This window comes from Macrobrachium nipponense, chromosome 43 (assembly GCF_015104395.2).
Source record: "Macrobrachium nipponense isolate FS-2020 chromosome 43, ASM1510439v2, whole genome shotgun sequence".
NCBI lineage: Eukaryota > Metazoa > Arthropoda > Malacostraca > Decapoda > Palaemonidae > Macrobrachium > Macrobrachium nipponense.
In genome coordinates this window covers 46649716-46676402 of record NC_061104.1, presented here as the reverse complement: position 1 = coordinate 46676402, position 26687 = coordinate 46649716, and the positions used below count along the sequence as shown (strand labels likewise).

General features: G+C 37.5%; 1 protein-coding gene across 1 annotated transcript in view; it reads right to left on the bottom strand.

Annotated features, from left to right (window-relative positions):
* Positions 1 to 23833, bottom strand: part of LOC135213913 (uncharacterized) — a 95735-nt gene extending 71902 nt beyond the window's left edge. Inside the window, exon 1 of the mRNA XM_064248007.1 lies at positions 23727 to 23833. Within this exon, the coding sequence (XP_064104077.1) occupies positions 23727 to 23833 (107 nt within the window). The remainder of the gene's footprint in view (positions 1 to 23726) is intronic.
* Positions 23834 to 26687: the final 2854 nt, after the last annotated feature.

Here is a 26687-nt window from a genome sequence, read left to right as displayed (position 1 = left end):
GCGAAGCCAGTCTTACCCAAAGACCTACTGATTGTTGCTGGATAGGATCGAGTCACAGTCTTCCCCAAAGACCTACTGCTGTTGCCCTTTGGGGGGGGGGATAGATTCGAGTCAGTCTTTCCCAAAGACCTACTAATGTTGCTGTAGATTCGAGCCAGTCCTTTCCCCAAAGACCAGGGCACTCGTCCTTATAGACTTTAACTTATAGAGTAAATAAGGCTTGATTTCTTATTGAATTAAACTGGAGTGGAAGGCCAAGCCATTTTTCATAGCATGTTTTTGACGCGCTTATACCAAAGGGTTAATTGAGGTCTGAAGTAGTTTCTGAGTCGGCCTAAACCGTAGAAATTCATCCAAGGATGGTAATACACTGAACATGCCCAATGATGGTGGAAGTTGGATTGATGATAATTTGGTAAATATATATTGTTATCATAAGGCCAAGCTGGACAAGAGCTTAAGAGAAATGCCAAGTCGTCCTTTGCATTTGCAATAAAAGCATGAGTCTCTGTGTTTTGATTTGCACCTCATTCACAGGACAGAACAGATATAATTAACGAATATCGCGATCACGTCAATCTGTCCTTCGCTGAAATGTTATTTTCGTGTTATTTTTGACGGAGGAAAAATATTGGGACATAGATGTTTATCATTTTCAGTTCATCAGCTTTTGCCACCAACTCGGTCTCATAGTTTATTGGGCCAGAGTTATCAAAGGGAGGACTTCAAAAGCTCGATGAAATTTGTTTTAATGTTATGCATGGCAGCATCGCTCCGGTCAGATTGATTGAGGGAAAAGTTTTGTAGGGGAGTTGTGAATTTGGTGAATTGAATCTTGCCTCTTTCACTGTGAGCAAAGGTGAGGGGGGGGGGGGGGGCTAACTGTGGCAGTTGGGTGGTGGTGGTGGGTGGGGGTCCTCCAGTGGTAGAAAGGGAAACAGAATTGAGAAGAGACCAATGTATAAATTTCAGACCAGTTTTTCAGTTGGTTCCAGTACCTTTGATCCTCGAGGACTGTATGTTTTTCCACATAGGTCTATTGATCTTCGAGCACTGTATATGGTTTTTTATGTAAGTTTTTTAACTTCCCAAACTATTAGATTTTCCGCATAGGTCTATTGATCTTCGAGATTTGTATGATAGGTCTATTGATCTTCCAGAACTGTTCGTTTTTCCACATAAGTCTTTTGCTCTTCTAGAACCATTTGTTTTTCCGCAATGGTCTATTAATCTCCGAGGACTATTTGCTTGTCCACATAGGTCTACTGAACTTCCAGGACTATTTGTTTTTCTACATAGGTCTATAAAATCGATGGTGGACGTTTGAATAACTTATGTTGTTTGTTTGTGTGTATTTTGCTCTTCCTAAGTAGCGTTGACATAATCACTGCTTGAAAATATGACTAACTTTGTTACGCAATGCAAATCGCCTGTTTCTTGAAGGACTTGGAAGGAAGGCTCCTTCAAAGCCTTATGTTGTTTTCAGTAACCTTAGATTGTCTTGAATAAACAGAGACGCAATTCCAGACAATTGCAATCCAAACCTGATGATTTCTTGATTACACATAGACAGAAGGGCGATGCCTGAGACCAATGGACGTAACCCAAGCACTATGGTCTTGACCTGCCACCTCGGTGGCCGCGAGTGCGATTCTCGGGCATTTCATTGAGGTGTGAGAGATGTGTATTTCTGGTGATAGAAGTTCACTCTCGACGTGGTACGGAAGTCACGTAAAGCCGTTGGTCCTGTTGCTTCTTCAGCATCTTCAGCTCTTTGATTCTGACCGAAAGTCAGAATCAGTGCTGAAAATACATTAAGTAGACAAGACACATTATTTAGACTAGTCATGACTTTTATCATTTGTTTGTCACGTGATATTTTCAAATATTCAAAGCACAGGAAAACAAGTTCCCTGCATGAAACCTCAGCTAGGGCTCCTTAAACTCTCAGCTACGGCCTGTGAAACGTTCAGCCACAGCCAGGTGGTGGCGTGTGTTCTTGGTTGTCAGACGCACGATCACAGCTAACTTTAACCTTAAATAAAATAAAATCCACTGAGGCTAGAGGGCTGCATTTTGGGATGTTTGATGATTGGAGGGTGGATGATCGACACACCAATTTGCAGCCCTCTAGCCTCGGTACTTAAGATCTGAGGGCGGACAGAAAAGTGCGGACGGACAGACAAACAAGCCATCTCGATAGTTCTCCAAAAAATTTGCAGAGACCTTAACTGGAAGTTTGAGTGAATGTTGTTTCTCCCCAAAATATTTCAGATCCTAAAGTGCCTTGTATTGTACAGTATCATTTTTATTCATCTATTTCTCTATCTATCCATCTATCTATCGGTCTCTTGATTATGTACAGTAATTATTTACTCAGTTTTGTTCTCATGTCTTCGTTTACCCTTTCAGAGGAGCTAATCCCTTCCGCCAATTCCTTCAGACTCTATCCTCTTCTGAATGAATGGGATTAGCGGCAGAAGGAGAGAGCAGAGAGGGTTGATATTAAGGTCCAAACCTCACCCTTTGTTTGTGTGTGTGTGTGTGTGTGTGTGTGTGACACACACACACACACAATCATAACAACATACATCGTGTATATATTACATATATAATGCATTAATGTGTTTGTATAATATATATATATATATATATATATATATATATATATATATATATATATATATATATATATATATATATATATATATATATATATATATATATAAAAGGTATTAGCCACAAAGGGAAAATAAACAACGGAGTTTCCGCGAGATCTATCGACGTTCAACGTCCTTTACTTAGCAGATAACTGACTTACATGAGGAATTGACAGTACAGGAAAGCTCGTATAGCTGAAAGATAGGGATTATAAGGAGATTAGTACCTAGAATCCGGCACATCTGGAGAAAGAGTAACCTTTTCCAAACAAGCATAAACATGGGTACAATTTAAAAAAACAAAAAGATTAAGTCAATCTGCTCAGACACAAGGACAAGACAATTAAAGGATAATATATTGTGAATATGTATTATGAATAAGTTTTTGTTTACCAAAGTTCTGAATAGCTGTCACCCTATATTATCCTTTAATTGTCTTGTACCTTTTGTCTGAGCAGATTGACTTAATCTTTTTGTTTTTTAAATTGCACCCATGTTTATGCTTGTTTGGAAAGGTTACTCTTTCTCCAGATGTGCCGGATTCTAGGTACTAATCTCCTTATAATCCCTATCTGTCAGCTATACGAGCTTTCCTGTACTGTCAATTCCTCATGTAAGTCATTTTATCTGCTAAGTAAAGGACGTTGAACGTCGAAAGATCTTGCGGCAACTCCGTTGTTTACTTTTCCTTCGTGGCTTTTACCTTTTTATTTATGGATTTATCACGTTCCAAACTGTCGTGATTCAGTTATACATATATATATATATATATATATATATATATATATATATATATATATATATATATATATATATATATATAGATTTGAATGTGAAGCATTTATACGCCCGCTCTTAATATTATACCGGTTAACTTTCATATATGTGCTCTCTCTCTCTCTCTCTCTCTCTCTCTCTCTCTCAGTGGGTATATGTTACCGCAAGCATCTTAATGAGTATCAGGTGATCTGTAATCATGATCGAGAGACGAGAGGGGCGATGTGTAGGGCGGTCGGTGAGGTGGTGGGGTTTGGGGAGGGGGCCGTGGGGGGGGGAGTTAGTGTCATGTTCAGGTTTCACTTAATGAAAGTAACAAGAGTAGGCCAAAGCATCATCATGGCCGCCATCAAAGCAAATGCATGAAGATTCTCTCGTCTCTCTCTCTCTCTCTCTCTCTCTCTCTCTCTCTCTCTCTCTCAGGAGTTAAATGGGAAATTGCTTTGGGAATGAAAGGTTTAATTGAACTATCTACCCCAACTTGCACCGCCCCCCCCATCCTTCCCCGTACTGCCCCTTGCAGTACAGTGTTCACCCTCCAACTAATTTTTTTGGCAATTTTTCTCAGTTTACTCAGAATGAATGGTCTTAAAAACCTTTTTCTTTATTATTATTATTATTATTATTATTATTATTATTATTATTATTATTATTATTATTATTATTATTATTATTATTATTATTATTATCAATTTCATTTTATTTTATTTTTTCCAAAATATTTATTTTTCACTATTTTCATTTGTATTTCCTTTCATAAATCATTCATAATATATATATTTTACTTTTTTCATTTGTATTTTCTAACTTTCAATATAATTCGTTTGTATGTTACATTAATAAAATAATTATTAAAAATATTTTCTCTCGTTGTTGTTGTTGTTGTTGTTCGTCAGTTACCAATATTTCGTTTTATATTTACCAGAAACTTAGACGAAAAAGAAAAAGAGATTGACTCATTTGCATCCAGAAACTATTTTTAAAAAATGAAAAATTATTACTTTTGATATTAAGAAATGAAAATGCATTAATATACTCCAAAATTAGCACCTCAGTGGCGTGATCGGTATGGTCTTGGCCAGCCACCTCGGTGGCCGCAAGTTCAATTCTCGGGCATTCCATTGAGGTGTGAGAGATGTGTATTTCTGGTGATAGAAGTTCACGTAAAGCCTTGGGACCCTTGCTGAATAACCACTGGTTCCATGCAACGTAAAAACACCATAAAAATAAAATAAAAAAGGAAAGGCTATGAATGTCTAGGTGGAAGTTAGAAGTTCGATTTGAACAAAAGCATAGAATATATGAAAAGGGTCTTCTATGAAGTAACCAAAATGGTGTTGTTCAACAATCTATCAGAAAGTTATTTTTAGTATGTTCATTGATTTTCATTTTAGAAGACTACCACAGATTTTGATTTCTCTCTCTCTCTCTCTCTCTCTCTCTCTCTCTCTCAGACATTTATTACATTTTCATATTCATTTGTGTCCGTTTTGCGTGAATGGTTCTCTGCTTAAATATTTTAACTGAAAATGAAGATTTTTATCAAAATTTTTAGTTCCTCCCCCATTCCTCGTTTTCACATTCCCCTCCCATAAACCTCCCCCCCATAGCCCCCCCCCCTTCCTTTTTTAATCCAATTTGCTCGATCGTCTGTTTTGTGTTTTATTACCTGGTACCGAATGAACGAGGCCAATAAAACTTTTGTATTCGCTGTATGGGAGTATGTTAAAAAAGATGGGTGAAGAGTTGATGTACAAAGCTGAATAGGAAGGGTGAAATCGTTCACTGGGTGACACCCTCCAGGGGATTCACCTTTGGAATACTTCTGGAAACTTTCTTTATTACTGCTTTAATCACATTTATTTATATTTCTGCATCCTTAGAGCCCTAGCTGCAAGCCCTTTCATTTCTTTTACTGTACCTCCTTTCATATTCCTTTTTCCATGTTACTTTCCAATTGCTTCATAGTGCAACTGCTTTGAGGTTTTCCTCCTGTTACACCTTTCAAACCTTTTGCTGTCAGTTTCCCTCTCAGCACTGAATGACATCATAAGTCCCAGCACTTGTCCTTTGGCTTAAATTGTAAGTTGTATTCTATTCTATATTTTTGCAAAAAAAAAAAAAAAAAAAAAAAAAAAAAAGAATGGGTGGCAATATGCATTTTGTGCTTACGACTAAGGGCGCTAGCTTGGCATATTACACTGCTGGGAATTATTCGGCCATTCATAGAATTCTTGTGATTTTTGAGGCAAATATACATTTTTTTATGAATCATTTTTATGTGCTCTTGTTAAACTCTGAAGCGCTATGGTAGATGTGGATTAAATATTCCTCTCTCTCTCTCTCTCTCTCTCTCTCTCTCTCTCTCTCTCTCTCTCTCTCTCTCTCTCTCTCTCTTTGTGTCTGTTTGTTTGTGTGTGCAATTCCGGTATAATTTCGAACGTGTAGTTATTTATACCTGATTTATAATACCGGTATAATTTCGAGCATGTAGTTATTAATAGCTAATTTGGGTTTGTAACCTGTTGTCTATTTGTACAGCATCTTTCTTTGCAGGAATTAACGAGATCATAATTTGGATATGGGCTTTGGGATGCTAATAATACTTCAATTGCCTTCACTAATAATGCTCACGATATATAAAAGCAGTGATGAGTAACTACGGTCAGTCCTGTTATATATGAAAGACTGAAGAGTTCAGCTGACTATTTTGACGGATTTTTTTATTGTTTATTTATATACTTCCGTCGTTTTTATGCAAGAAAAGTGTGATTTTTATTCTACGTAGAATATTAAATTTGACAGCTACAAACTACTCTAGTTATGAGTGCTATATTATTAATATTAAGACTTGGATTCTAGTTTTCTGTAATAGAAAACCATTGCGCCGCCTTTGTCTGTCCGCCCACAGATCTTAAAAACTACTGAGGCTAGAGGGCTGCAAATTGGTATGTTGATCATCCACCCTCCAATCATCAAACATACCAAATTGCAGCCCTCTAGCCACGGTAGTTTTTATTTTATTCAAGGTTGAACTTAGCCATAATCGTGCGTCTTGTAACGCTATAGGACGGGCCACCAATGGGTAGTGGCTGAAAGCTTCATGGGCCGCGGCTCATACAGAAAACTCGTCTCTTACTTGTTGGATATTACTTTCAGTTTACATTAGTTTCTGTCATAAGGAACTTTTATTACTTTGCATGCAATAAGGAGAGTTCCTCATGTAGTTGATATCAAAACTGGTTATTGGTTTAAAAGATGGAGTGTTTGCAGGATCTCCCTCGTTTCATGTCGCTTGAGGCTGTGGTCAGGGTCATTATTCAAGGTCCAAGGTTTAGCGTTTATTGAGACTGGCCACGCAATAAGGAGGCTGTGTTATTGTACGTTGACAAGGCCTCTGAAGCAATTTTAAATTCGTGTTACCTTCCTTACCGAACCCTATTACGTATTGGAATATATATATATATATATATATATATATATATATATATATATATATATATATATGTATATAGTATACATATATATATCAACTTGATGACTGTGCCAACCATTGAGTCGTACCAACTTAATGATTACTACCGACCACTAAGTCTTACCAACTTGATGATTGCTACCGACCACTAAGTCGTACCAACTTGATAAGTGCCCACAAGCAAGATTAACCATACAAGCTCTTAACTACTAAGTCGTACCAACTTCCAAGTCGTACCAATTTGATGATCGTACCAACTTCCAAGTCGTACTAATTTGATGATCGTACTAACTGCCAAGTCGTACCAACTTGATGATTATACCAACCGCTGAGTCGTACCAGCTTAATAACTGCCCACAAGCAAGATTAACCATATGAACTCTTAACCACTAAGTCGTACCAACTTGATAATTATACCAACCGCTGAGTCGTACCAACTTAATAACTGCCCACAAGCAAGATTAACCATATGAACTCTTAACCACTAAGTCGTACCAACTTAATAACTGCCCACAAGCAAGATTAACCATATGAACTCTTAACCACTAAGTCGTACCAACTTGATGATCTTACCAACTGCCAAGTCGGACAAACTTGATGATTATACCAACTGCCAAGTCGTACCAACTTGATAACTGCCCACGAGCATGATTAGCCAACTTGGCCACTAATTCCCTAATCGGTGCTTGGAACCTGGAACGCCTCCGACCTCATCGAATGTGGAGATAATATTGTTAGAGGAGGATATATGGACCTTGGCTATGCAGGTTTTTTTTTTTTCCACCCCTGACGCAAAGTGCGCCATTGGATATAACGCCCCCTCCCCCCTCCCCGCCCCCGCGAGTCCTCTGCCAGCATTAGGCCTCTGGGAGACATTGGGGAAGATTTGTGGCATCCGGTATGCAAGGCGTTTAATCAGTGGCAATGGTTGCATTGTGGCTGCCGCTCTCGAATTATTACCTGCATTGTTTTTCGGGGGGAAGGGGAATTTTTTTTTTATTATTATTTTTTATGGCAGATCCATAATTAGGTAGATCTATATTACTATTCCACGGCGGCCTAGACTATGGCAGTTGCGGTTTTTCTATGCAGTTTTACCTCCTGAACAAGAATTTCAAGTAATATTTATTCGGACGACTGTAATTAACCGCCAGGGGCCAGTACTAAACAAGGCGGAATACATTGGACGCCCCAATCCCTAGTGGACGTCGTATTCGCAGTTACGTTCCTTGCAATCCGCGCGCAACTATTCTTTAGAATTACCCATAATTATAACCTGCATTATTTTTGTCGTCGTTTTTTTTTTTTTTTTCAATATTTTTCTTGGCAGTTCCGGAATTATTACCTGCATTGATTTTTTCGTCGGGAATTTATTTTTATTTAGCTTTTTTTATTATTTTTTTATGGCAGTTCCATAATTTTTACCTGCATTATTTTTTTCCGTCGGGATGTGGTTTTATTTTATTTATTATTTATCATTTTTCTTGGTAGTTCCGGCATTATTACCTGCATTATTTTTTTGGGAGGGAATGTTTTTATAGCTTTTTTATTTTTTCTTGGTAGTTCCATAATTATTACCTGCATTATTTTTTTGGGAGGGAATGTTTTTATAGCTTTTTTATTTTTTCTTGGTAGTTCCATAATTATTACCTGCATTATTTTTTTGGGGGGGCATGTTTTTTTTAGCTTTTTTTTTATTATTTTTGTTGGCAGTTCCGGAATTATCACCTGCATAATTTTTTTTGGGGGGGAATGTTTTTTTAGCTTTTTTTTATTATTTTTTTCATGGCAGTTCCATAATTATTACCTATATTATTTTTGTCGTCGGGAATGTTTCTTTTAGCTTGTTTTTTATTTATTTTTCTTGGCAGTTCCGGAATTATTATATGCATTATTGTTTTGTTGGGGGAAGGTTTTTTTCTATCTTTTTTTATTATTTTTTCATGGCAGTTCCATAATTATTACCTGCATTATTTTTTTTGCAGGGGGAATATTTCTTTTATCTTTATTATTTTTTTATTTTTCATGACAGTTCCAGTCCCAATTATTACCTTCATTATTTTTTTTCGTCCGGGAGGGTGTTTTTTTAACTTGTTTTTTTTCTTATTTTTATAGGCAGTTCTGGAATTATCAAATGCTTTTTTTTTTGTCGTAATTATTTTAGTTTTTTTTTTTATTATTTTTCATGGCAGTTCCGAATTATTACCTGCATTATTTTTTCTGGAATGTATTTTTAGCATGTTTTTTTTTTTAGTCATTTCCGGAATCATTAAATGCATTATTTTTGTCGTATTTTTTTCAGCTTTTTATTTTCATTATTTTTCTTGGCAGTGTCGGAATTATTACCTACATTATTTTTTTCGACGATACTTTTTTTTTTAAAGGGGCGGTTGGGCTTTTTATCTTCATCATTTTTCTTTGCAAGTCAAGTTTTTGTTACTGACGATTATTTGAACGATGTTATTGGAAAATGGAGTTTTATTTCGAATCGGCTTTTACCGATGTTTGACCTATAAGAGTTTAGTATTCAACCATTGCTTCAGTGAGGGATAACTGGCCAAGCCGATCTCTCTGCTGTTGCATCCAAAAGCTGTAAAAATCGAGTGGTTTCCTGTGTAAGTATTATTCCTTGTTTATGTTTCGTGTTAATCAGTATTGATGATGAAGATTTTTATTGTTCTTAATTAAAACAATTTTTATTATTATATTATTATTATTACAAGCCAAGCTACAACCCAACTTGAAAAACAGAATGCTACCAGGGATTGATCATTCAAATTCATCAACCCATCAAATAGAATTGATCATTTGAATTCTCCTGGCGTTTATAAACGAATTATTATCTAAATGAATTAGTCCGTCAGTTCCTTAAGGTAGGATTTGCCATATGAATTCCTTAATCCTTAGCATAAGGTTAATCTTACTTTATTAGGAGGACTCACCTGGTAGGGATTCTTCCTAATGAAGAATAGGATGGTTCATATTAGGGAATAGTGGAGGACATTATTGGAACTGTTTATCAAAAATTAATATTAAGAAGTGGCATCTTATGTTTGCCACTTATATTTGTGGAATATTACAATACTCAAATTTAAGTCACATTAACATTTATTCTGAGCAAAGGTTATAAAACATATGAAGCATAATCACTCCGCTAGTTATCTCATCGAAGGCAACTTCAGTTACGTAAGGTCATTCAAGATAGGTTGCTTTAATGTTAAGAAGTACGTAGTCAAGATACTCGAGAAACTTTATTTAATAAAGGCAAATGAAGCCGAGAAGTAACAAGGACAGACTACAAATTTAAAGCTATTAAAAAGAAGTTTTATTAAAAAAAAAAAAAAAAAAAAAAAAAAAAAAAAAAACTACAGACTTTTAAGAAAGAAAGAAAAACTACAGACTTTTATATAACGATGTGAAATGTGATTCACGAAAATGTGGCCCACCTGATTGACCAAAATGATGACCTCCAAAAATGCATAATGGAAATGAAACGAAATGAAAAAAATGTATTGAAAATATGAGTGACATTTTGAACGGTACATTAATAGGCAGATTTTGGCACCATCTCTGCTTGTCAAGACTGTGATTGTTAAATAGTATTTGTGTGTAACATGCTTTCAAGAAGTGCTGTCACTGATGAATGAATAGCGGAACGCATTTTCGCTCACTCGGGGAGTAATCCTTCAAACTACTTTGATGTTGTTATTGTTGCTGTTGTTGTTGTTGTTGTTGGGGGATTAGGAAAGGTCTATGGAAGAGCCTAAAAAGGCCTGAAAAGGGTGTTTCGTGTTGAGTTAAAGATACAGGAATTTTAGCATAGGATATTTATGATCTATTTATTAGAATGAGAATGTAAAAAATAAATAATGTGTATGTTAAACAGTACAGAAAAAATATTTTAATAAAATATAGCTTATTTTTTTTAATAAAAATATAGCCTATTTTATTAATTTTTGTTCGTGAAACAAGGATCTATTTGACCGTAGATCTTACCACGTTTAATTTACGTCAAGTTAGGAATGCTTACAACTTGTGCGTCTGTGGAAAATCTTGCACGTCCCAAGTAAGCTGGGGGTTGGATCACGTCTTGTCAAAGCGTGCGATTGTCAATGAGGGAAGATGGCATCTTTTTGAAGTGTGCCTTTTGATGATGAGTAATAATGATTCGTCTTGAAAAAATGGAAAGGAGAAATGTGTCTATAATTGCAGCATTGATGAGCAATGTTATTAAGAGATGTCTTCGTAAATCACCAACTTTCGTAATAGTATAATTTTCTTTCGAATTAGCAAACAATTTCGTCTTTAAAACGTGGGAAGGTGAAAAGAAATGTTCTCTATATAAGTGTGGCATTGATGTTCTTAAAATATGTCTTAATGAATCGCCAACCGATTGTACGTAAGTTTCTTTGGAAAATTATCTGACTGACTTGATAAGCGCCATGTATCTCTTTAATGTTCCATTAGTAATGTTTTTCAAATCTCTTTTGTTATTGAGCAAATCGATAATAGATGTTTTGTATATGAAACGTTGATTGTCAAGGTTGTATTGTCCCTTTCTTATGATGAATGTCGAGCTAATCAAGTCCTTTCTCCATAGTCTTCCTTTTTATCTTTGTATTTTATCTTTGTATTTTTTTCGTATCTTAATGGAGATTGCATACCTCCACGGAGATAAAAATAGTATCTGTGAGCCAGCAACTAACTGCAGTACTGCTTTTTGCCTTCTTGGAGAGAAACGCCCTCCTCGAGAGGAGAGAGAGAGAGAGAGAGAGAGAGAGAGAGAGAGAGAGAGAGAGTAAAGGGAACCAGGAGGTATTGTCCTTTCCGATATCGCTCCTCATCATACAATAAGTGGGAAAGTTGGCCGGGAGAGGCCAGGGCAAAACCTCCGATTACAAGAATCGCTCGCGCGATCAGTCAAGTAAATTAACCAGATTAAAAGCAATAGAAACTTTGGGGGGAATAACCCGCTTCCAATCTGGTCGCCGGCAGGGGAAAGTTTTTCTCGGCCGAGAGAGAGAGAGAACTTTTCCACCTTCGGTAATGTAACTCATTTTGTTGCTGCTCGCATTTGGCAGGGTGGAATCGCTGGTGTGCCGGGACATCCTCCTCCTCCTCCTCCCCTCCCCCCCCCCCCCCCCCCCCACAGCAGTCCTTTTCCAATCTTCCTTCCTGCTTTCTTCTCTCCCAAGGGAAACTTTCCACTTTCCTCCAAGACTTATTAGCTCCATGATTCCTCAATATGCGGTGCGTCTCTCTCTCTCTCTCTCTCTCTCTCTCTCTCTCTCTCTCTCTCTAATCCCGCGCTCTCTCTCTCTCTCTCTCTCTCTTACATCTTATGTACACTCTTGTTCGAATCCGTACTCGCTTGGTTTTCTTACTTATCATTTCCGTGTATATTATGATACATTATGTTTGTAATGACTGTCCTTGTTACGTTCGAAGTAACATTGGTATTTTAATCATTCTTACCTAATCTCAGATGAAATTGCTCTGGGTTGTCTTGTTTAAGGTTTTATAACTGTTAAATAAGAGGTTCTTTATACCCACGAAATCATGTGTCAAAACAAAATACTGCTATTGTTGCGCAGTACATTTCATTTCAGTAAAATTGCAAATCCATTTTATTTTCCAGTAAATCGTAAATCAAAATTTATGCGTTTCCAACTAAGAATAAACCTCTATTCTTCTCTGATTCTCAATAAACAATGAGAGAGAGAGAGAGAGAGTAGAGAACAAGTTATTTCTGTTCAAAACAAACCGACAATTGGCTCCCTAACGAGGTGATTCCTAGGAAGACCCATCGTCCAGGCCTCGGGGAGGGTCGAAGTTGTTCTTTCCTCCCCCTCCTCCTCCTCCTCCTCCTCCTCCTCCTCCTCCTCCTTCCTTCCTCCCTCCCTCTCTCTCCCTCCCTAACTACCTCCCTACGCCAGATTGTTGCTCCCTTGGGTTACTTCTGTACCTATCCCATTTTCCCACTTAAGAAGTCCTCCTCCTCCTCCTCCTCCTCCTCCTCCTCCTCCTCCTCCTCCTCCTCTCCTTCTCTCCTCCTCCTGACGGGGAGAGACGCCGAGAGTAGACCCCGGGGCCCGAACACCAGTAGTCCTTCGTCTGGGTTTTGGGCGTTACCGGATGGTCTCGAGTCGTAAAGTCTTCATTTCGGATAATTCCTCCTTCAGGAGGTGTTTGAGGAAAGCCATATTTTAACTCGAGGTGGGACGCCGCTGTCCGCTGCAAAAGAGAGAGAGAGAGAGAGAGTGGGGGGGGGGGGGGGATTTTCCTATTCCCACTCTTCTTCATAATTAATCGTGCAAATAATTGGGCCAGAAAAGAGGAGAGAGAGAGAGAGAGAGAGAGAGAGAGAGGGGCGGGGGACATTTTCTTATTACCACTCTTCTTCACAGTTAATCGTGCAAGTGGACCAGAAAAGAAGAGAGAGAGAGAGAGAGAGAGAGAGAGAATGTCGTTATTCTGACTCTCGCTCACAATTAATCGTGTAAATAATTGTGTCTGAAAAGAAGAGAGAGAGAGAGAGAGAGAGAGAGAGAGAGAGAATTTTCCAATTCTCGCTCTCACTCATAATTGATCGTGCAAATAATAAGACCAGAAAAGCGGAGAGAGAGAGAGAGAGAGAGAGAGAGAGAGAGAGAGAGAGAGAGAGAGAGATGGCACTCTGACAAATTCGTGCGCCAAGATGCTTGTTAAGCTCTTAATTTCAGGAAAGGTTAGAAAAAAAATGAAAAAGGGAATGACATCAGATTATGTGAGGAAAAGACAGCTGATTTACGCTTGGAGAAATTTATAAGCACTTTGTTGGTGACATTATTTGTGGTTTGTGTGGATGATTTAAACATGGCTTTATGCCAGCACGGGCTCCTGCCTCCTGAGATGCCCGTAAGGCAATATCAGTTAAGCTGGATCTCGGCATGACAATATATATATATATAATATATATATATATATATATATATATATATATATATATATGATATATATATATCGCTTTCGTCTTTACTCAGACATGTCTGAGTAAAGACGAAAGCGCTTGGATTTCTGACTATCATTTTACTGTGGTATTCGCTTATTTATGAAGTCACGTGCATCTACAGTGATTTTTTAAGCATATATATATATATCTTTTTCATTTTGGTTATTTAACCAGCGTTTATAAGACATGAAGTGCAGGAAGTCTTTGTCTTGAGAGTTACTTTTTACCAAGAAAACTTTAGGAACCAAAGCTTATGTTTTTGGAATACATACATCTGCTCCTTTGGGGAAATTCTGAATACGAACTTATGAAAAATTATATTCATTGGCATGTCCGCTGGAATATTATTATATTATTATTATTATTATTATTATTATTATTATTATTATTATATTATTCTATTATTATTATAAGGTTAATAGTGCTGAAGCAGCAGTTATTTTTAACAAAACATGTCTACGAGAGGGTCTCCTTCCGAAATATTATTATTATTATTATTATTATAAGCTCTCTCTCTCACTCTCTCTCTCAGATAAAAGCTCGCTACAAGAAAGAGACCTTACAGACCTTACAGACCTTACAGACCTTACATCTTGTTCGGGTTGACCCAGGGTCCCTCAGTGTGAGGCGCCTCTAATGTTGCTAGTACATCTTCCGGTGTATTTTGCATCTTCCAATCTTGGATGGTCTGGGATGCAGTTTAGATATTTGTCGAGCTTATTCCTAAACACATCTACGCTCACTCCTGATATATTTTCCTCAAGATGAGCTGGCAACGCATTGAATAGACTCTGCATTATCGATGCTGGTGCGTAGTGGATTAATGTCCTGTGTGCTTTTCCTTATTTTTCCTGGTATAGTTTTGGGCACTATTAATCTACCTCTGCTTGCTCTTTCTGATATTTTTAGCTCCATGATGTTTTCGGCTATTCCTTCTATTTGTTTCCATGCCTGAATTATCATGTATCGTTCTCTTCTCCTTTTTAGGACTCCTTTTTGATAATAATTTTAAGGATTGTAGTCTTTCCCAGTAGTCAAGATCCTCAACTTCTTCTATTCTAGCTGTAAAGGACCTTTGTACACTCTCTATTTGTGCAATATCCTTTTGATAGTGTGGGTACCATATCATATTGCAATATTCATGTGGACTACGAACATATGTTTTATAAAGCATAATCATGTGTTCAGCTTTTCTGGTTTTGAAGTGCCGTAACAACATTCCCATTTTTGCTTTACATTTTGCCAATAGAATTGCTATTTGATCATTGCATAACATGTTCCTATTCATCATCGCACCAAGGTTCTTTAACTGCTTCCTTATTTGTGATTGGTCTCATTATTAGGTCCCTACCCTATGCATTAGCTAGCCTTTCTCTGTCTCCGTAATTTATTGATTCAAATTTATCAGAGTTAAATACCATCTTATTTACCTCTGCCCAATCATATACTTTGTTAAGGTCTCTTTGTAGCACATTCCTATCTTCATCACAAGTAATTTCTCTACTTATTCTTGTGTCATCGGCGAAACTACTCACTACCGAGTCCTTAACATTACTGTCTATGTCTGCAATCATAATAACAAACAGTAATGCAGCTAACACCGTACCTTGTGGCACACCGGATATTACCTTGGCTTCATCCGATTTCTCATCGTTTGAAATAACTATCTGTTTTCTGTTGTGTAAAAATTCTTTTAACCATCTTCCTACTTTATCCACGATATTGTGTTTTCTAATTTTCTTCGCTAATATATTATGGTCTACCTTGTCAAAAGCTTTTGCAAAGTCTAGATAAACCACATCTGTTTCATTTCCGCTTTTCATATTTTTGTATATGTTCCCACGGTGGACTAACAGTTGAGTTTGTGTACTTTTTCCGGGTACGAAACCATGTTGTCCTATATTGAACAAATTATTTTTTATTAAATGTTTCGTAATATTTTTCTTCATTACAGAAAGAGGTGATTGTTTATAAAATACAGTGTTAGGGTAGTAATGCCTTGCATCTTCGCTTGAACTTCAGAAGTTCCAATTGCTCCACATCCTCAAGGAATCTGTTCTGAAGTCCAACAGTGTGAAGCACTGGGGACGTCTGGAGCTGAGAAATGCGACATCGAGGTACATTAACTGCATATTGGTTCATAGCCCCATAATTTCACAGGAATATAAAAGAAGGAATTCTGGGAATTCTGTCGGCCCTAGAATCCTTCTCTGTTAGCCACTCAGGTCTCGGTGTGATCCGTTGCCAATGACGTCAGGGTAGCAGGGTTCAATGCTAGTTTCGGGGGGTTGATTGTGTTTGGATATAGTAATCATTTGACCTAACCTAACCTCTCCCAACCCAACCTAACCTAACCTAGCCCAACCCAATCTAACCAAACCTAACCTAACCTAACCTAGCCCAACCCAATCTAACCTAACCTAACCTATCCCAACCCAACCTAACCTAAAATAACCTACTACTCAAACCGAACCTAACCTAACCTAGCCCAACCTAAACTAACCTAGCTCAACCCAACCCAACCAAACCTAACCTAAACTAACCCACCCCAACCTAGCCCAACCCAACCCAACCCAACCCAACCCAACCTAACCCAACCCACCTAAACCAAACCTAACCTAACCTAACCTAGCACAACCCAACTTAACCTAACCCACCCAAACCCAACCTAACCTAGCCCAACCCAACCCTACCCAACCCAACCAAACCAAATCAAACCAAACCAACCCAACCTATCCCAACCCAACCTAATCTAACCTAACCCAACTCAACTTAACCTAACCTAAACTAACCCAAACAAACCCAACTCAACCAAACCAAGCATAACCTAACCCAACCCAACCAACCCAAGCTAACCCAACCCAACCCAACCCAACCCAACCTAACTAACCCAACCAACCCAAACTAACCCAACCCAACCAAACCAAACCTAATCAAACCTAACCTAACCTATTGAAGTAAACTTTATCAAGATGAGTTTTCATTTGTATACTGTGTTGATTGTGTCCTTGTTTTCCATACCATTCCCTCCTCTCTCTCTCTCTCTCTCTCTCTCTCTCTCTCTCTCTCTCTCAAAACGAGGCCCCGCTCCACCCCCCGCCTCAGCCAGTGTGTTTGTGAGCTCTCTCGCTCTCCTCTCATGCGATTTTAAAAAAGACTCGAAAAGTCTTAACAGATGAAATCCTTTGAGCCGAAACTTTCCTTTATCGAGAGATTTCACTTGATTAAATCCTGTGTCGAAGGAGGCAGGTATTAAGTTTCCAACTGTTATGAATCCCTGTTGACGGAGTTTTTTGCCTGATTTCTTTTGTAATTGAGAGCATTTTGACTTTCGAAATCTGCTTACGAGGATCATCAGCAGAAGACAACAACAGCCTTCTTCGATTTCAGTTTATTTTGTGAGTTTGTCCTTTTTTTTTATCTGTTATGATTTTTGGGAGGAGGGGTGAGATGGGGTAGGGTGGGAAAGGGTGGATGGGTTTTAATTGAGATGCGGTGTTGGGTTATATTGTTCTTTAGGTGATGGTCGGTGTTGTCCTCAGAATTTTTTAGTTTTCTGTAAAAGGGAATTATGAAGATGGCGATTTGTCTGTCCGTCCGCACTTAATCTGTCTGCCATCAGATCTTAGAAACTGCCGAGGCTAGAGGGCTGCAAATTGGTATGCTGATCATCCACCCTCCAATCATCAAACATACTAAAAAGAGAAAGCAGCCTTATTATCACTGAGGGCTAAAAGGAGAAAGTAAGCTGCTGCTATTCCGCGAAGTTTGATAAGACAAAGTAAGCTGTTGTTATTCCGTGAAGACTGATCAAAGAAAGTAAGCTCTTATTATTCCGCGAAGATTGATAAGATCATGTTAGCTGTCATCATTCCGCGACGTTTAATAAAAAGAAAGTTAGCTGTTATTATTTGGAGAAGCTTGATAAGAGAAAGAAAGCCGAGTTATGCGAGAAGTAGTTCCACGTTGGCCGAGTGGATTTCGCTCTCGGCTACTAAGCCAGTGGTCCGAGTTCGATTCTCGGCTCGGCCAACGCGGAACCAGAGGAATTTATTTCTGGTGATAGAAATTCATTTCTCGATATAATGTGGTTCGGATCCTACAATAAGCTGTAGGTCCCGTTGCTAGGTAATCAATTGGTTCCTAGTCAAGTAAAAATATCTAATCCTTCGGGCCAGCCCTAGGAGAGCTGTTAATCAGCTCAGTGGTCTGGTAAAACTAAAATATACTTACCTTTTATGCAAGAAGTGAATTTAGTGGTCTCATTGTGAAAATATATGGACTCTCTTCCTTTGAACCTTCCAAGAGGGCAATGCCAACGAGAGAAGGTATTGTCATTATCTTTAAGCATGCAGACATGGTCCCTTGTTCAGGTGGATAATAGACTTGCGTTTTGATATAATAATTTTCATATCCTCTTCCATTGTTAAGTGATGGGCGAGACCGTCTTTGTGACAATACCCCTTGTAAGATGGTACTGAATCTTTACATACCTACCCTTGGAGCACAAAATTAAACAGGAGGCCGCTCAAGGATACGACTGTAAACTGGTTTACAGTTTACAGTGTAGTATATTTTTCAAAAGTGGCGTGGTTGGTATGGTGTAGGCGTGCCACCTCGGTGATCGCGGGTTTGATTCTCAGCCATTCCATTGAGGAGTGAGAGATGTGTATTTCTGGTGATAGAAGTTCACTCTCGACGTGGTTCGGAAGTCACGTAAAGCCGTTGGTCCCGTTGCTGAATAACCACTGGTTCCATGCAACGTAAAAGCACCACACAAACAAAACAAACAAACAATATATTTTTCAAAATTAACCTGGCTCACAGCGCGTGAGGATAAATAAGCTTCCGTTCACCTGCATTTAAAACCGCTTCCACTCATGGGACGTTAGCCCTCTTAATAGGCCTATTGACCATGGAGAAACTCTATGTATTCCAGCCGTTTGACTTTCGTTCCATGAGAGTGGATGCTGATAATTTTCTCATTTATGTTGGTACTTTTTATCTTCCAGTTTTTGTGCCTGCTAATCATATTTCCCGTTTATATGGTTGCCAATCCTGTTCCCCATTTATGTGACTGCTAATCCCCATTATCCTTCCATATGGCTGTTATCCCCATTCGCCATATACGTGCCTGCTAGTCCTATCCCGCACCCCACAATTTATGAGACTGAATCCTAGTCTCCGCAAATATGGCTGTTTATCCTATTCCCCATTTATGTATTTGCTAATCCCCATTTTCCTTTCATATGTGTTAATCTATCATCATATACGTGGCAGATAGTCTTATCCCCGCCCCCTCCCCCTCCCCGCCATTTATAAGACTTTGAGTCATAGTCCCAGCTAATATGGCTGTTTATCCTATACCCCGGTTATGTGACTGCTAATGCTATCCTCTGTTTTTGTGACAGCTAATCCTATTCATTGTTTATTTGGCTACTAATCTTTTCTCCGTGTATGTGGCTGCTAATCCTATTCCCCATTGATGTAGTTGCTGATCGTATTCCCATTTTGTATGTCTGGTGGTAGTCCTATTTCCACCTTTTTTATGAGGCCGCTAATCTCTCTCTCTCTCTCTCTCTCTCTCTCTCTCTCTCTCTCTCTCTCTCTCTCTTTCATTTATATGGCTTCTAATCGGTTGCCCCTTTTTTGAGTGCTAATCCTTTCCACAGTTACATGGTTGGTATTCATCCTCCCCATTTCGCTTAGGTGTTAGTCATTTCTCCTTTTGGTGAATGTGTCCTCTAGTCATTTCCCCCTCCCCAATATATTTTTATTTGGGACCTAATACTCTCGGTGTAGATATACTAGTATTATACCCTTTATTATGTTAATTTTCTTGCTCATTATGACGCAACTGTATCTACATCATTGTTAGGGAAAGCTAAGGGGATTACCTTGATGAGTTTGTAAGCTTGTTTCATTAATTAAAAGAAAAACGTTCTTTCTTGTTAAGCTGTAATCTCATGATTTTGTGGATGAGGCTCTCATTGTGATTCTTTTTTTTACCTTGAGAACTTTCTTGATACGTGGATAAATTTTGAGTTATATTGATAGGAGAGTTGAGAGATAGATAGTTCTTCAGAAGGTTTTTTATTTTCTCTCAAAAGAAGATGATTTTTCCTCTTAAGTTCGGCCAAAATCTTAAGATTGTGTGTGTGTTAGGCCTTCATTTTTATTCCCTTTTACACAGAGAACTTTCTTTATACATCGTGGGTGCACTGTGGGCATTACTAAAGGTTCTTTGCAGCGTCCTTTCGGCACCCTAGCTGCAACCCCCTTTCATTCTTTTACTGTACATCCATTCATATTATCTTCCCCCCATCATGCTATCCACCCACTTCTAACAATTATTTCATTGTGCAACTGCTTTGAGGTTTTCCTCCTGTTAAACCTTCGTAACCTCATACTCTCAACTTACGTTTCAGCGCTGAATGACCTCATAGGTCCCAGCGCTTGGCCGTTGGAGTAAACTCTATATTCCGTTTAATGAAAAGGTCTAAATCATATTAAGAACCGAGTGATAAATTTCCAAAGGATTTTTATTTTTTCTCAAAAGATGAAGATTTTGCATCGGACTTGATTGCGCTATTTTGGGTGAATATTCAGACATTTTTCTTGAAGGGGTTGTTGCGGGGGGTGGGGGGGGTAGGAGGGGGGGGGGGTGGCCATTGACGAGGTGAAAGCTTTAATAAAAATTTCGCCAGTTATATTAGTCTGATGATTTAATTGATCCAGTCTCATGGAAATACTGTAATCACCTTACAATGGTTTCGTTATCGTGGCTTTATGAATAGATAATGAGCATTTCGGAAGTAACCAGTATACATATCTACGTACTTTGGATTTGGATAAACGCGCTTGATGGTTCGCGCTACGCTGCGCTGGAACCCGGCTCTGCCCTTCGTGTCTCCCCTACCCTCCCAATTCCCCTTCTTACCCGTCCCCTACCTGGGGTGGACAAACAGGTTTGCAGGAGGAGGGTGGATGTGTCACGTTTCCTCTACCCTCCAGATCCCCTACCTACCCATCCCCAACCTGTGGTGGACAAACAGGTTTGCAGGAGGAGGGTGGATGTGTCATGTCTGCCCTACCCTTCCAGTCCCCAACCTAGCACTTCCCCAACCGAGGCGGACAAACAGGTCTACAGAAGGAGGGTGGATGTGTCATGTCTGCCCTACCCTTCCCCAACCTGGGTGGACAAATAGGTTTACAGGAGGAGAGTGGATGTGTTGGGTCTTCCCTAACCTCCCGATCCACTCCTAACATTTTCCCACCTGGGGTGGACAAACAGGTTTGTAGAAGGAGGGTGGATATGTCATGTCTACCCTACCCTCCCAATCCCCTACCTCCCCCTCCCCCACCCGGGGCGGATAAACTGTGTGATTCATGTGTCTCACTATAGAGTGTACTGGATGAAAGTTTTCATTTTTGCTCTTTCTTCCTTTCCAGTGTCTCATCTGGCCCCCTCCCCAACAAACTGCATTGCTTTCCGCGTTTTGTTATTCAACCTTCACTAGTTTTCCAATAATATATTAGATATCCATAGGTCTCATTCGATTCATAAAATATAAAAGTCCAAGATCAGCTGCGCTAATAAATGTAGATTTATCATAAATCAAGAATTTATCAAAGTTCCTTATACATTCCATCACCTGCATTCTTTTTAATGTCGTTTTCTTTCTAAAGTCATATCTTTGTTCCACACTTCGAGAGGTCGTCAATCATACTTGATAATCCACGTTCCCCACCCCGCCCCCTTTCTCCTTTTTTTTTTTTTTTGATGTGCTTGCCAGTGCTTCCTTCTCTTTTATGTGCTTGGCTGTCGTTTCCTCTGCCTTTTTATGTGCTCGCCAATCCTTTCCTTTCACATTATGGGCGACGCCAGAGTGATGCGATGGTTAGGGATAGTCAGGGGCTTTGCCTTGATGGCTCTCTAAGCTCGTGGTGTGATAAATAATTTTTTTTCTTTTATCTTTTTTTGTCTTTTTGGCTTTTCAGCTTTGGTCTAATGTATGAAGCTCTCGTGCTGTTTTTTGTTTACTTTTTTTAAACCTCCTTTCATACGTCACACAGGCTGTGTGAAAGTATTGCTTGAAGGGAAAGGATGGAGGTATATCATTGGCCTAAGGATTTTTTTCAAACTGGTGATTTTTATCCTTTGGAAACTAATGTATATATTTCTTCTTTGCTATTTTGGAAACTGATGGACCTATTCTTTTTCTATTATGGAGACTGATATAATTATTTTTTCCTGTTTTGGAAACTTGTGAATCTTTTTATTTTGGAAACTGGTGATTTTTTTTTTTTTTCTTATTTTGGAGACTGATGAATTTCTTTTATTTTGAAAACTGATGGACCTATTTTTTCTGTTTTCGAGAATGATATAATTATTTTTTTCTATTTTGGAAACTTATGAATCTTTTTATTTCGGAAACTGATGAATTCTTTTTTTCCTATTTTGGAAACTGATGAATTTCTTTCATTTTGGAAACTGATGAATCTTTTTTTATCTTGGAAACTGATGATTTATTTCTATTTTGGGAATTCATGGATATTATTTTCTATTTTAGAAACTAATGAGCCTATTTTTTATTTTGGAAACTCGTGTATATATTTTTTTTCTGTTTTGGAAACTGATGGATCTATTGTTATCTATTTTCGAAACTTATAATTTTTTTAGTTTTTGAAACTGATGAATCTTTTAAATTTTTCTATTTGGAAACTGATAAATCTTTTATTTTTCTATTTTGGAAACTGATGGATATAATTTTTCCATTTAAGTAACATTAGTGATATCTCTTTATTTGAGCGGACAGCTCATGGGAGCTTAGCGATTCTTATAGTTCAGTTTTGGGACTGCTTATATTTTTTATCATTTGAAAGTGAGAGATTATTGCAAATATCTTTTTTTGTATTTCTCTTAACTCATTCGTTAAAATTCAGTCATTTTTCATAGTAATTTCGATTTTAATCCTTTGGATTTCTTTTAGAATTTCTCAACTTTATAATATATATATATATATATATATATATATATATATATATATATATATATATATATAATATACATATTTATATAAACTATATGCATGTTCATAGTGACTTACATTTTAATCCTTTAGATATCCTGTTAAGTATATCATCTTTATTTCATACACACACACACACATATATATATATATATATTTGTGTGTGTGTGTATGTGAAGAACATACTTTGATTACATTCAAACAGACGACATAACATCGAAGGCAAAAATGCTTGCAAGCAGGCTCAGATTCATATAGAGCCGGGAAGGCGGGGGGGGAGGGGGGGGGGGGGTGCACTGGTGAGGAAGGCATCGTGCTTTCTAGAAAAAAATGTTACAAGTTGTCGCTGTGGAGCTTGTGCAAACCCTCGAGAATCGAACACGTACGAGCGCATTTTTTATTTCCTTTTTTTATTTTACTTCACGCCTCTAGAGATTTGCTAGGAACTGACTGAAAGGTTTTATCCTTCGTCATTATTGGGTCACACCCCTTGGAGGTTCAGTACATGACTTGGAGAGTAATACATGATTGTTTTAAATATGTCGTTTCGTGTCTAAATGAATGCGCATGCGCATTTAATCACTGTTACTAATCTATGATAATCAAATCCGAGAGGGTCATTCTTGTTTGTCCGCCCCGTGCGTGAGCGGGGTCGGTAAGGGGATCGGGAGGGTAGGGGAGACATAGCACATCCAACCTCCTTCTTTAAACCTGTTGCCCGCCCCCGTTGGGCCGGGGTAGGTAGGGGATCAAGTGGCAGGGGATGCATTACACATCCACCCTCCTCATACAAAACTGTTTGTCCACCCTGGGTAGGTGGCTGTATAGTTAGTGAATCAGAAGGGTAGGGAGACATGACGGGCAGCTCCGTGTTCCAGCACACTGTAGCACATGCCATCAAGCTCGTATTCTATATATAATGTAGGTATTCGTATGAGGTAATATATAACTCTTTTACTTTTAGGTTTTAATTTAAAAGAATACACATCTCCATTTAATTGCTGATACTAATATCCTATTTAGTTGTGTATATATATATATATATCTATATATATAAAATATATATATATATATATAGTATATATCATGATATATATATATATATATATATATATTATATATATAATACATTATATATTATATATATATATATATATTTATTTATATATATATATATATGATTTATATATATATATATATATATATATATGTATATATATATATATATATATATATATATATATATATATATATATATATATCTATGAAAAATGAAAGTGAGCTCTACATTGGCAAAGTAAAATATCACATGATTAGAAAATACTTTTCCAGGATTAAAAATACTAGAAAAGAAAAAGCAATAGGCATATTAACATTGAGAACAGATTTACCTTTCATATTCTAATGCATGGCAGAATCATCATTTTAAGGGACGGAATTGAAACTCATCTAGCTTTGCTATGCGTAAAAAAAATCTTGGAAAATGTTCTGCGTAAATACAGAGATCAACTTTTGCACATTATGGTAATGAAATTCGATGTTTTTTTTTTTCCAGTTGTTGAAGTTTTTTTTTTTTTAGATAAAACGATTATTTTGTACCTTATTATGATTGCCATTTTGAGCCTGAACATTCTTGCATTATTATTATTATTATTATTATTATTGTTATTATTGTTATTATTATTATTATTCATACAATGCACTTTATACATACTCACGATATATTATATACATACATATATAATAATATATTATATAAATTATAATATATATATATATATATATAGAGAGAGAGAGAGAGAGAGAGTGAGGAGAGAGAGAAGAGAGATAGAGAGAGAGAGAGAGAGAGAGAGAGAGAGAGATTTATAATCATATAATAATAGATGTCTATCACATTACCGTGATTCATATACATATATCGAACTACAAATGTCCTTTAATATCTATTTCGCTCTACCTCGGATTAATATATTTTCATATATGTTTAACCGAGGGGGAATTTATTAAGCGATAATAGAATGGCGATCGATAGACGCAAACCACTGACCACAACAAAAAAATACCTGTGCACGAGAAGGTATTCGAGGGTAGAGGCGGCATATACTTATATCTCTTGCGGTGGCGGGGTGGTTTTGGGGCTTCACTGCCAGTCCTGGAATTGTAGAAGTCAGTGGTTCGCGTCTATCGATCGCCAATTCTATTATCGCTTAATAAATTCCCCCTCGGTTAAACATATATGAAAATATATTAATCCGAGGTAGAGCGAATTAGATATTAAAGGACATTTGTAGTTCGAAATATATATATATATATATATATATATATATATATATATATATATATTTACACACATATATATACATGGGGATACAATCCACAATGAGGTAAAATCCTCTTGTAGTTTAAAATATATATAACTTGTACATGATTAAACTACAAGAGGATTTTACTTCATTGTGGATTGTATCCCCATTTACTTAGAGGTACGACATAGTACCTGGCATCTGCATATATATACATTATATATATATATATATATATATATATATATATATATATTATAATATAATTATATATAGATATATATATAAATATTATATATATATATACATATATATATTATATTATATATATATATATATATCTATATATATATATAGTAATATATATATCTATTATATATATATTATATAAAGGGACAGACCATTCTCAACTTCAGTTATGACTGATTCTTTTCAGCCTCAGATTCACCTGGAGGTAACATTCATCGTGGGATTTATTTGATCGCTCTTGTGGAAGAGGCGAATGTAGATGTTTTTTCAGTATCTTTCTCTCCCCCCGCCCGCCGCCCCCCGCCCCCTCCAGCTACCCTCGCTCGAGTTTGGAGTTATTATTTTTATTGTCAAGGACAAGGAGGTAATGTTTTCACCCCTGTGTGTGTATGTATGTGTGTATGTGTATGTGTGTGTGTGTCTGTAAATGTTAGTGGATTGTGATTTGGGTAGATAAGTGTGGGTGTTGGTGAGTGTAGATAAGTGTGAGTTTGTTTGGATAAGTGTGGACGGATTAGTGTAGGTGAATGCGAGTAGATAAGTGTGATTTTAGTTGGATAAGTGTGGGTGCTTGAGTTTGGGTAGATAAGCGTGGGTGTGGGTGTCGGTATGCGGGTGTTGGTGAATGTAGATAAATAAGTTTGTTTTGGATAAGTGTGGGCGGATTAGTGTGGGTAGATAAGTGTGGTTTTGGTTGGATGTGTGTGGGTGGATAAGTGTAAGTTGTTTGGATAAATGTGGGTGAATTAGTGTGGCTGTGGGTGAGTGTCGGTAGATAAATGTGAGTTTGGTTGGATAAATGTGAGTCTAGGTGGATAAGTGTGGGTGAATTATTGTCTGTGTGTGTGGGTAGATGAATATGAATTTAGCAGAAAAAGTGTGGGTGTTTGTAAGTGTGGGTAGATAAATGTGGGTTTGGTTGGATAAGTGTGGGTGGATTTAGTGTGTATGTGGCTGAGTGTAGGTGGATAAATGTGAGTTTGTCTGGGTGAGTGTGGATGGTTTAGTGTGTATATGGGTGAGGTCGGGGTGGATAAATGTGAATTTAGCTGAATAAGTGTGGGTGTAGGTGTGTGTAAGTGTGGGTAGATAGATGTGGGTTTGGTTGGATAAGTGTGGGTTAATAAGTGTATGATTAATTTATGAAAGGATTTCCACAACCATAGCGAACATCTCTTCCTTTTTTAACCTAAAGTTCCT